Source organism: Sapajus apella, unplaced genomic scaffold, assembly GCF_009761245.1.
Source record: "Sapajus apella isolate SASKATOON/1434 unplaced genomic scaffold, GSC_monkey_1.0 scaffold89, whole genome shotgun sequence".
In the NCBI taxonomy this organism is placed as follows: Eukaryota; Metazoa; Chordata; class Mammalia; order Primates; family Cebidae; genus Sapajus; species Sapajus apella.
Genome location: NW_022437029.1, coordinates 1,192,173 through 1,205,287, shown reverse-complemented (window position 1 = coordinate 1,205,287; position 13,115 = coordinate 1,192,173). Strand labels below are relative to the sequence as shown.

Here is a 13,115-nt window from a genome sequence, read left to right as displayed (position 1 = left end):
ATTAATGGTAAAAGATTGAATGGTTTCTAAGATCGGGAAAGTGGCAAAGATGTCCACTTTCATCACTTATATTAAACATTGTACTGGATATGGCAGTCATTACATTAAGGCAAGAAACAGAAATAAGAGCCATTAGTTTAGAAAGGAAGAAGAGGATTTTGTCTACAAACCATGTGATTATGCACATAGAAATTCCTAAGGAATATACCAAGAAGCAATACAGTCAATAATCAGAAGTAACTGATTTCTTTTTCACAAGTGCAAAAGTCAAATGTTGTAGAAAAATGTCATTTACAATAGCATAAATCATTGCATACTTTGGGATAAATTTAACAAAAAAAATTTTGAGACCTGTACACTGAGAAGTGTAATATAATAGAGTAATTAAAGAACTCCTAGATAGATTGAGAAAGACTCTGTGTTCATAGACTTGAAGATTGTGAAGATATTGTAATAATTCAATGGTACAAGAGTAGTCTTTTTCAACAAATGATACTAGGCCTACTGGATATTTACAGAGAAAGAAAAAGTGAACTTTAATCTTTAACTCATACTATTGCCAAATTTCACTTAAAATGGACAATAATAAATAGCCTCATATGTAAAAGTTAAAGGTGTAAAACTTTTAGAATAAAACCAATCTTTTTGTAGAAATATTTGGAACCTGGACAGAGTTTTAAGACACCAAAACACATACCAAAAAAGAAAAAATGAGGCGGGGCACAGTGGCTCATGCCTATAATCCTAACATTTTGGGAAGCTGAGGTGGGAGGATCACTTCAGGCTAGGAGTTTGAAACTAGCCTGGAGAACATAGTGAGACCCTGTATCTACAAAAAATATTAATTAAAAAATATTAGCTAGTTGTGGTGGTGTGTGCCTGTAGTCTCAGTTACTTGGGAGGATGAGGCGAGAGGGTGGCTTGAGCCCAGGAGGTCAAGGCTGCAGTGACCCATGATTGTACCACTAACTGCACTCCAGCCTGGGTGACAGAGTGAGACCCTGTCTCAAAAAAGAAAAAATGATCATCATTTCGACCTCATCAGAATTAAAAACTTCTGCTGTTCAAAAGGTAACATTTATAAAAGGAAAGGGTAAGTCAGGACCAGAGTAAAAATATTTGCAGCACATAACAAAACTCTTACAACTGAATAGTAAGACAAACATCCCAATTAAAAAACTTTCCACAGACATTGACAAAAGAAGACACCTAATTGTACACCAAGAAAGTGGAAAAATGGTCAGCATTATTCATCATTAGGGAAATGCAAATTAAAATGAAAATGTGTTTATGGGAGAATATATATTATATAGGAGAAGTCCTATTCATTTCTTTTAAATCACTGCTTATTTAGCTGACTCTTTAATAAAAATATTTGAAATCACTTTAAACTGCTGGTGACTTTGATAGTTTTACTAGTTAAGGCACTTCCCTCCCCATCTCTTATTTGTGGCTCAAGATGCCAGATAGTGGCTCCTAAATGTGAGAGGGTGCTTAAAAATACAGGTCTATTCTGCTTACAAGGAATTACATTCTGGAGGTTGGACCCTAGAATCTGCATTTCTGCAAGCATTGTAGGTGTTTATGATGCGGGTAGATCACAAACAATTGTTTTAAATATGCTGGACCAAAGAGTATCTGTTGTTTAGGTAGTAGTTGACCCTAGGAAAACATTTTAAACTCCCAGAAATCCAAGAAAGCCCGTATGTTTGATTTCATGGGTTTCCTGCTCAACTTTGACCTGACAGTTCAACAAGCAGTATTGACCATTTCCCACAAGATTTCTTGTATCTCTTCAGTTGTTTCCTAGCTTGAAATCAGAAAATAGTCTTCATTTATCTCCAAATAAATAATTAGTATTTTAGTGAAAATTCATAAAACCAATTATATTGAGACTTCAGAACATACATAATCATTGCAGAAAGTGTAAAATCATGCAATGTACTATCATAATGTCTCAGATTTTGTTGCTTTGAAATTGTCAAAGGGTGAGCCTGGCACACTGGTGTGCTGCACCTGTCGTCCCAGCTACTCCAGAGGCTCAAACACAGGAGTTCGCGACCAGCTTGGGCAACACAGTGAGACCCCTGCCTCTCAAAAACAGTAACAATAATAATTTTTAAAATCGGGGAAAAAACTACAATGACATTAGCAAAGGGCACTATTCTTTTTATTGCATCATCCCCAGTTTTTCAACATTACATATTTGCAGACATTTGCTTTCTGTTAACAAAGCACTAAACAGTGCCGTGCACTTTCTGAATAAACATGAGTAGCAACCATTTGAATCAGCTGTGGAGACATGACAGCTATGTTACTGGATTTTTGGTTTAGTTAACAGAGGATTGTACCTGTGTCAGCTTGTTAAACTGTTCCTTAGATATAGATCTGCTATTGTTTAGAAAATATGCTTTTATTTATGAGAGAATCATATTTTATATACTGTTTCCTCTAATATTCTGTGAGCACTTTGTAAATGTCACAGTAAAGGTTCTGGACATCACGTCTTTGAAGCATTTTATAGGAGGTCTGCGCCCTAGCACAAGACATAAAAAGTAAAACTTACCTAAGGATTTGAAAGGAAGAATCACACTATTACTTGCAGATGATTTGTCTACAGTGATCATCCAAGACAGTGCTCATTTTGGCAGCACATATAGCAACAATGGAAAACTGAGGAGAATCTAGACAAACTATTAGAATTAAACTCAAGGTGACGAGGTATAAGATCAGTACATGAAAATCAGTAACTTTTTAATATAAACAACAGCCATGTATGGCTACTTTATGACATCTGCCATCTAGATAAGACATCTGAAATTTAAATGTCTGCAACAATACTCTTGAAAATCTGTCTCTTCCCACTTCCAACCCACTTCTTCCATGTCATGGCTGTGTATCTAATGAAAATCTTAGAATAAATTACTCTTGCTTCTGCAGAAATCAATCTATCAGCACAGCCTGTTTTCTCAAGTTTCCAAATCTATCCAGGAAAAAGCCACTGCTCACTACTCTCCCTGGCAGCTGCCATAGATTGTAGCTGCCATGACCAGTTGCCTAAAGCACTCTAAGACTTCCCTGCTTCCCTCTGTTGGGCTCTTACAGGAGCTTCCTTGGTTCTTCACTAAGTAGCCAGAATTAACCTTTTAACATGTGTCAGATCATGCTACTCCTTTACCGAGAACCAGCTCGGTCGGGAGACTCCCACCCTGGTGGCGCTGAAGGTATTTGAGAGACAGACACCCAGATAGTCAGAATGGATCTGGCCTGAGGACCCACAGCCTGCGGGGCTGACAGCTCTCCAGACTGAAGGCCCCAAGCAGACTTTCCTTCACATATTTATTTGCTCTTTGACAGGTGATTCTCATTAACACACAGGTATACTATATAACTTAAAAATACATCAAGTAGGCAGCTGTTACCAGCCTACCACAAATTACAAACTGAAAGGATGCTCCACAAGGGAGCCATGGGGGCAGGGTAAACTTAATATTCCTCAACACTCCTTGCTCAAAAACACTGTAATTTGTTACACTTAGAATAATCCATACTTCTACAAGGAGATCTGGCTCTTGTACCTCTGAGCTCAGCTCTTAGCTCCTAATCCTCCCTTTGCACAATGGTCACTTCACCTTCCTTGTTCAACTCGCCAAATACATTCCTACTTTATTCCCCTAGATCTCTGCCATTCAGGTCTTGGCACTAGTGTCCCTCCTCAGAGAGGCTTTTTCTTTTCTATCCACAGCCCCAGTATGTTCAATTTTTTTTTTTTTTAAACACACACATCTTCACCTAATATATTCAATGTTTGTTCCCCCGACTAGGATGTTAGTGCCATGAGAGCAGGTACTTTGCTTTGTTCCCCAGTGTAGCCCCAGGCAACAGACAGTATCTGGTACATAGTGTACATTCATACATTTGTATTAAATGGATAGGGTGGTGTATGCTTTTTTACCCCACCTGGCCACTTGAGACATTTCCATTTGCAATTTGCAGAACAGCCTCTTGGTTCTGTGAGAGAAAAACACTGTATCTTAATCTCCTTTTTCTCCAACATCTAACATAGTCTGTGTGTATATATAGGAATTAATGACTTACACAGTTATGCCTTATACTTTATTTTTCCTTGATTTGAGATTTTTTGTAAATTTGAGTTTTGTACTACTTAAACTGGTGAGCTGAAGAGTATCACTTGTTTTAAAGGAGCCAAAGAGTGTTATTGTTATATCATGTCTAAGAAGGGCAGAAAGTAAGAAGGAATAGATGCTGACACTGTGTTGCAAGGAATTGTGCCTTCATGTCCCAGCATCTGCAGTTTTGTGCTTTAGTAAAATATAATCTTACATTCGGTGCTTGCCTTCTTTTTTTTGCTTGTCATCTTTCCTGTTCAACATATGCAGAGTGGTTCTCAAGAATCACAAAAGAATATTCTAAATTGGTAGAGCCAAAAACATGTTTGGATTTTATTGCCTTCAGCTAAATTATTCTACTACTCAGATTATTTAATCTTTGTAGAACTGAATTAAGGCCAAATTTCCTCCATATTGTGAAGGTCCTTGTCTATTTCTAATTATTTCCTATATCTCCAAACTCCTAGATATTTCCTCTGTCTCCTGAATCCTGAATGAAATTACTGTATCATTCGGAAGCTTATATTACTGTGAAGTTCAGTGATGATGGAAATAAAGTAGACTTACAAAATGGGTTTTGCTGTGACATCATTTCTTAGAATAAAAACATCAAAATCTATTTTGAAACTTAGTGGCTAACTGAATTTCTGACTTTCTCAGTATGTAAACACTTTATGTATGTGAACCACCACCACCACCCCCACACCCCGCCAAAGGTCATGTATGTTTTATATCAGTATTAGGCCCCGATGATGTCTGAGGTTTTCTATTCAGAAATCTGTTTTATTGAGAATTTCTGGTATCAGGTGGGTTAGTTAAAAGATGCTACTCAGGTATTTAGGCCAGGACATCAGAGATCAGTGTATTCCAAATTCTCAGATGAAATAGGTATTTCAGTTCTTGGAAATTTCTATCCTAAATTCAATTTTGTTTAGTCCTTTGCCACTCTAGTTATAATGCGATCATGATTTTTGTCTTCATACATTGTCTGCTAAATGTATGTAGTTGTATTAACTCTATTAATCATACCTGTATCTGAAAACCCAAGTGACCCTATTAAAGTATATTGTTACCAATTATATCAACCAAATAAATTTCAATAGTCTGCCTGAGTATTTTCTGTTTTCACATATCTTTGAATAAGAAAAATACTCCCACTTTTTTATTTTCTAAAATGCAATCTTCATTGGTTTTCGCTAATTTAAAAAATAAGATACATTTCTAATAGATCATTAGACCCTATTTTTCTCAAAAAATGCTTTGTTATGACAAAAGTCAAGTGTCTGAATAGAGTTTGGGGAAACATATTTTGAAGAACTGCTTCTTATATTGTTTTCTTTTTATTTACAGTATATCTCTCTACCGGGGGAATTGCAGGCCCATACAATTTGAGCCACCAATGCTGGATTTCCATGAACAGTAAGTTTAAAATTTTTGGACTGTACTTTCCCATTAAACTATTATATATATTTTACATGCATTTGTTTTGTCTTTTGCCTATGTTCTATCTATATGAGAAAGTTACATGTTCTAGGCATCAGGAAAACAAATGATATTGAATGCAGTTTGAAAATGGGAAGTAAGTATCTGTTAGGGGTCTAACATACAATATTAACTTTTAAAGCTTGAAAAATATTTGCATGTTGTAGTCTCTGGTTCAGAGAATCTTTGGAAGCACCAAAGAACTTAATAGGTTAGCTATTTTGATTAGCACTTCATTTTTATTTTTATTATTTAAAAATTTTCTTGTGAATAAAATATATGCTACATGACCAAATAGTATTATCACCTACCCGTAATGGCAGGTAAAAGCAAATGCGCAGATAGACGTGGTTCCATCACAGAACTCTGCCTTGATAAGCTAGGCAAACCACTGCCCACCCTCCCCCAAGCAGGAGAGAACCCCAAGCCTTTAAGTAGCTGATACACCCAAGGGCCAGCAGAGCAGCTACATACCTGCGCTTAGCACCTAGGAAAGAGCCCCACAGTGTACCCCTAAGATACTTACTTGGCCTGCCCAATGGCCCTGCACCTGAAATCAGAGCCTGAAGAACAGCCCTGTGGGCAACCCCCAGAATATACACCTCCAGACCAACTGAGCAGCTCTGTGCCTATGTCCCAGGCCTAAGAAATAGCCCTGTGGGTTACCTCTAGCAAACATCTCCACAGGCCAGCCAGGCAGCCTTATGCTTACATCCTGGACCTGAGAAGCAGCTGCATAGGCTGCCCATGGCAGACACACTTCAAGGCCAGCTAAACACCCATGTGCCTGCACCCTCACCCTGAGAAACAGCCCCATGGGCCACCCCAAGCCAGCAGACACCTAAGCCAGCAGAGAAGCATTGAGACTACATCCCAATCCTCAAAAACAGCCCTGTGGTCCATGCCTGGCAAACATACCCCCAGTTCAGCTGAGCAGCTATGCAGCTGTATCCTAGGCCTGAGAAAGCCCTTTGGGCTACCTTGAGAGGCACACCCCCAAGCCATCCGACTAAACATGTGCTCGTGCTCCTGGCCCAAGTACAGCCCTGTAGTTTAGAGCCAGATCCTAAGTTGGCTAGATTCCAAGCTGCCTAACCCACTGTGTGGATGTACACATCCCTGACCTGAGAAACGCCCTTGTGATCCCACCCTCAACAAAGGTACACCACTGCTACCACAGACTCTCCCAGCCTAGGCTACCGAGATACTTACAGGCGTCAAGTGTGACTGACAACTGAGGAAAGTACACAGAAACTACACTAGACACAGATGTACCCACCTAGACACAGATGCATCAAAGCTAATGCACCCTACCAAACTGACACTCCAAGACTGGTTTATAGGAATAAGTCTTCCCTGTGAAATGTAGTCCATAAAATTGGAAGAAAGGACTTTTCAACAAGATGTATAGAAATCAACATGGGGACACATCAAACATAAAAAAGCAAGGTAACATGACGCCTCCAAAGGAAAACAGTAATTCTCCAGTAACAGACCCCAATCATAAGAAGATATACTAAATGCCAGCGAAAGATTCTTAAGGAATCTCAATGAGATACAAGAAAACACGGATCAGCAAAATCAGGAAAACAATTCATGATTTGAATAAGAAATTCAACAAGAGATAGGTAACCTAAAAAAGAGCCAAACAGAAATCCCAGAGCTGAACAATTCAATGAGTTAAATAAAAAATCAAGAGCTTAACAGACTAAATCAAGCAGAAGAAAGAATTTCTGAACTTGAAGACAGATCTTTTGAAATAACACAGGCAGACAAAAAAGAAAAAAGGGTGAAGAAAGCCTATAGCATGTATTGTATACCATGAAGTGAACAGATACATTATGGTCATTCCAGAAGGAGAAGAGAAAGGAGAATGATGTAGAAAACATACTTAATAAAATAGTAGGGAAGTCTTGAAATTTGAAATGGACATTCACGTCCAGTAAACAGAAAGAATTCCAATTAGAGTCAACCCAAACAGGTTATGTCATAGGCACGTTATAGCCAAGTTATCACATGGTAAAGGCAAATCATTCGACAAGCAGCAAGAGAAAAGTATGAAGTTACATATAAGGGAATTCCCATTAGACTAACAGCAGATTTCTCAGCAGAAAATTTACAGGTTGGCAAAGAATGGGATGATATATTCAAAATACATAAAGCACAGGCGGGGGACCCACGAGCCAAGAATACTATACCCTGCAAAGCTATATTTCAGAAATGAAAAAGAAGTTAAATCTTTTACAAACAAGCAGAAATAAAGGGAATTCATCACTGCTAGACTGACCTTATAAGAAAATGCTGAAGGGAGTCTTACATCTGGAAATGAAAAAATCATAACCACTGTCATGAAAACATGTGGAACTATAAAATTCACTGATAGAGCCCAAACACAAAGAAAGGAAAAGGAATCAAACCATATGAATGTGGAAAACCACCCAAGCACAAAATAAACCATAAGAAAGGAAGTACGGAACAAAAGATAAAACATCCAGGAAACCATATGACAGAAGCAAGTATTCGCCTATCAATAACCTTGAATGTAAATAGATTCAGTTCCCCCATTTAAAAGATACAGACTGGCCGAAAGGTTAATACACCCAGCTATATACTGCATACAAGAAACTCACCTCACCTGTAAAGACACACAGACTGATAGCAAAGGGATAGAAAAAGATATTCCATGCAAATGGAAAGCAAAAGCCAGCCAGAGTAGCTGTACTTACATCAGATCAAACAGACATCAAGTCAAAAGCTGTAAAAAGCAACACATGAAGCATTCTTCAGGATTGATCATATGTTAGGACACAAAACAAATCTCAAAAAACGATTAAAATTAATGTTATCAACTATCTTATCTGACCACAATGGAATTGAAAACTGCAAATCAATAACAAGAGGAACATTCAAAACTACAAACACCTGAAAATCAAACAACATGTTCTTAGATGGCCAGTGGGTGAAGGAAGAAATTAAATGGTAAATTAAAATATTTCTTGAGACAAATGAAAATAGAAATACAATATGCCAAACCCTATGGGGCACAGCAAAAGCAATAGTAACAGGCAAATTTATGTAACAATAAATCCTACATTTAAAAAAAGAAAGATTTCAAATAATCTAATGATGTATCTTAAAGAACTAGAAAAACAAGAACAAACCAAAGCCCCAGAATTAGTGGAAGGAAATAAATAATGAAATTCAAAATGAAAATAAATGAAGTTGAGACTAAAAATACCTACAAAAAGGGTCGGGTTGGGGGGGCACTCGGGAGGAAGTGGGAATGGTTAATGGGTATAAAAATAATATAGTGAATAAGATCTAGTATTTGCTAGCACAACAGGGTGACTACAGTTAAAAAAAAAAAGTAATTTAATGTACATTTCTTTTTTTTTTTTTTAATTGTATTTAGGCTCTGGGGTACATGTGCATGTCCTGCATCCTGCAGGATTGTTACCTAGGTACATACATGCCGTGGTGGTTAAAAGAGTATAATTGGATTGTTTGTAACACAAAGGATAAATGCTTGAGGTGATGGTTGCACCCATTTACCCTGATGTGCTTATTACGTATTGCATGCCTTTACCCAAATCTCATGTAACCCATAAATGTATACACCTACTATGTACCCACAAAAATTAAAAATTAAAAAAATACAAAGTTCAACAAAAGGTTGGTTTTTTGAAAAGATAAAATTGACAAACCAGCTGGGTACGGTGGATCATGCCTGTTATCCCAGCACTTTGGGAGGCTGAGGCGGGTGGATCACTTGAGGTCAGTAGTTCGAGACCAGCCTGACCAACATGGAGAAACCTGTCTCTACTAAAAATACAAAATTACCCAGGTGTGGTGTGCCTGTAACCCCAGCTACTCAGGAGGCTGAGACAGGAGAATCACTTGAACACAGGAGGCAGGCGGAGGTTTCAGTGAGCTGAGATCATGCCATTGCACTCCAGCCTGGGCAACAAGAGCAAAACTTCATCTCAAAAAAAAAGAAAAAGAAAAATTGACAAACCATTAGACTAAGCAAATAAGAGAGAAGACCCAAATAAGTAAAACTCGAAACAAAAAGGGAAATGTTACAACAGATACCACAGAAATATAAAGGATCATTAGAGACTACTGTCAACAACTATATGCCAATAAATTTAAAAACTTAGAGGAAATGCGTAAACTTCTCAACACATACAACCTAACAAGATTGAATCAAAAAGAAACAGAAAATCTGAAAAGACCAAAAGGTAGCAAATTGAATCAGTAGTAAAAAAAAAAAAAAAAAAAAGTCTCCCAATAAAGTCCAGGACCAGATGGCCTCACCACTGGTCCAATAATTCTCAATACCAATACCAGTTCTTCTCAAACTATTCCAAAAACTTGGAAAGAATTCTTCCCACCTCATTCTGTGGGACCAGCATAACCCTGATACCAAAAGCAGACAATGACACAACAAAAACCAACTATAGGCCAGTATTCTTGATGAACATGGCCACAGAAAACCCTAACAAGTCACTAGCAAACTGAATCCAACAACACATCAAAGCAATAATACACCATGGTCAAGTGGGATTTATCTCAGGAATGCAAGAGTGGTTCAACATGTGCAAATCAGTAAACATCACAGATCACATCAGTAGAATGAAGGGCAAAAATCATATGATCATCTCAATGGATGGAGAAAAAGCATTTAATAAAATTCAATCCTTTCTGATAAAAGTTCTCAATAAATTAGGTATAAAAGGAAAATACCGCAACATAATAAAGATTATATATGACAAAACCACAGCTAATATACCAAATGGAAAAAGACAAGAATGCCTGCTTTGCCACCGTTATTCAACACAGTACTGGAAGTCCTTAGCCAGAGCAGTTAGGCAAAAGAAAGAAAGAAAAGGCATTCAGATTGGAAAGGAAGAAGTCAAGTTGTCCCTATTTGCAGGCAACATGATCTTATGTTAGGAAAACATAAAGACTCTACCAAAAAACTCTTAGAATGGATAAATTCAGTAAAGTTGCCCTGATCTGATATCCCATAGCTGTTTACATTTATTATATCTCAGTTAAAATAAATTTTTTAAAAAGAAAACACCAGGAGAAGAAAGTAAAAATTCACCAGTAATCTGCCCACCTAGAAATAATTAAGTTTGAACTTTTATCCTTCAAGTTCTTGTTCTTCATACCTGTATTTATTTGTTGAGTTACAAAAATGTAACCATATTATCTCAACATACCATTTTAATAACCTGCTTTTTAAACTTAATATATTATACATTCTTTTAAAAATTCCATTAAATTTTCTTTTACATTATTTTATAGTATTAAAGAACATCAAAATGTATATTTGTTAAATTCACTTATTGTTTTTAATTGTTTTAAACTTATTTTTGTGATCAATGCTGAAACTAATGATTTAAACACAACCATGACTGTTTTCTCAAGAGAGTCCTAATGAAAAGTTGTACAGAATAAACATTAAAGTTTCTACTTTTAGTTAACCTTTAGTCTAGAGAACAGTTTGGTGTCATGAACAAGGAGCAACTTACAAAAGAATCAGTCTATGACTAGTGAGGAAATAAATGGAATTTCTCCTAGAGTCTGTTGCTGGCCGTAGAGAACCTGAAATTTCATTAGCTGAGCGAAATTGTGGAAGATTTTTGGAAAAAGCGTGAGTGGAAAGATGAACTCCAGTACAAGCAAGGGTCAAGTGACACAGCAAAGAAAATTTATTTGAAGCACAGAAAAGGAGTATAGTTATATAAGTCCATTCCCCAAAGCAGCAAATTTATGTGCTGCTCCAAAATAGTGGAAACAAACAAAGAAAAATCTGTGCTAGTCTGATTGTTTGTGTCCTCCCAAAATTCATACGTTGAAACCTAATCTCTGATATGATGGTGTTCAGAGGTGGAGCCTTAGGAGGTGTTTAGGTCAGGAGTGCAGAACTCTCACAAATGGGATTAGTGGCTTTATAAGAGAGGCCCCATAGAGCTACTGTCCCCCTTCTACCATGTGAGAACCCAGCTAGATGGTGTCACCTGTGACCCGGAAAGAGGGCCCCACACCAGAACCCAGCCATGCTGACACCCTGATCTCAGATTTCCCAGCCTCCAGATGTGTGAAAATAAATTTGTCATTTATAGTCCACCCATTCTGATCTTCTGCTGTAGCAGCCCAAAAGGACTGAGCCACCATTCTATTTAAAACTTTTTTATGTTTTTTTTTATTATTTAAAATTTTTCTGCATTGAGTCAGAAAACACTGAGTGGAGTTTGTTACATCTCACAAGTGTAGAAGTGGATCTGTAGAAGTAGCGGTTACGGGCAAGTGTGAACCAACATGTGTTCAATCAGAGAAGCAGAACTGGTCAGATTTTAAGTGAATGTGTATGTATATATACATGACATGGATTTGTAATAAGAAATTGGCTTATACAGTTTAGAGAGCTGGTTAAGCAAGCTCAAAGCCCACAGGGCCAGGCAGTCAGGAAGGGAAGATAGAGGGATGGAACCTCAAGGGCACAGACTGAAGCTTCTTGTCCACAGATAGGTATCCTGGGAAGATCCTAAGGAAAGGAGAAAAATTGCAGGCCTACCTGCTGTTTGAAGCCTCTTGGCTCAGAGAGGGCCTAAGCTTTCTTTGAAAGGGCTTCTCAGTGACTAAGACAGGCTCACCAAGAATAATCTTTTTTATTAACTTAAAATTAACTGATTAGGATCTTTAGTTATGTTTGCAAAATCTCTCCCAGCAACATTTAGGTTAGTGTTTGAATAACTGGGAAAAGGTATGTTAGGCTACAAAATAGCTGCTGTCTCCCTTTTCTCTTCCGGCTCTAAGGAGAGAATATTGCTTATAACTCACCCTAGCTAGAAACATACTAGAAAGGAAAATCTGGGGACTGTACTTCAGCCCAGCCAAGTTGATATCACAAAGCTATCCCATAGATACAAACAACGAGGTTCCTAAATTTAGAACTTCTGACTCTAGAAAATGAGAAGAGATATGGTTGAAAGAATTTGCTTAGCAATTTTAAGTTAAGGTTATTTTTGTGAAACTTGAAAGTAGTATTGGGACAAAGAAAATGAAATTTGTACAGTTTTCACTGCAGAAAGTAAATTATCGGTATCTTCAGAAAATGACTGCTAAAGAAAATCAGAGCTATTTTAGAATATATCCTCTTTTAAAGTTATTGTATGTTTTTTTCACTCTCGGAAGCATAAAACTTGATTCAGATTTTTTCCTGCATTAACTAGATTTATTTTGAGGGAGGCAAAAATAAATGTAGTTAATGCAGGAAAAAATGATGTTTTTTAACATGAATGTTATTAAGTGAAAAAAAGTTAGAATTCCATAACACAGAATCGTCCTCTTAATACCTGTTAGTTACCTATTCAACATCTACCCCCACCCCGTTTTTGTTTTTGTTTTTTTTGTTTGTTTGTTTTTTTTTGAGACGGAGTTTCACTCGTGTTACCCAGGCTGGAGTGCAATGGCGCGATCTCGGCTCACCGC

The 13,115-nt window shown here is 37.3% G+C and overlaps 1 protein-coding gene across 6 annotated transcripts in view; it reads left to right on the top strand.

The window, feature by feature from the left end:
- Positions 1-13,115, top strand: part of TMEM131 (transmembrane protein 131) — a 240,839-nt gene that overhangs the window by 114,713 nt on the left and 113,011 nt on the right. For all 6 annotated transcript variants that reach the window (XR_004261859.1, XM_032255357.1, XM_032255360.1 and 3 more), the window contains one exon: positions 5,481-5,549. Coding sequence is in view for 5 of the 6 variants with exons in the window: in XM_032255357.1 (XP_032111248.1) it covers positions 5,481-5,549 (69 nt within the window). In the remaining variant the exon portion in view is untranslated. The remainder of the gene's footprint in view (positions 1-5,480; positions 5,550-13,115) is intronic.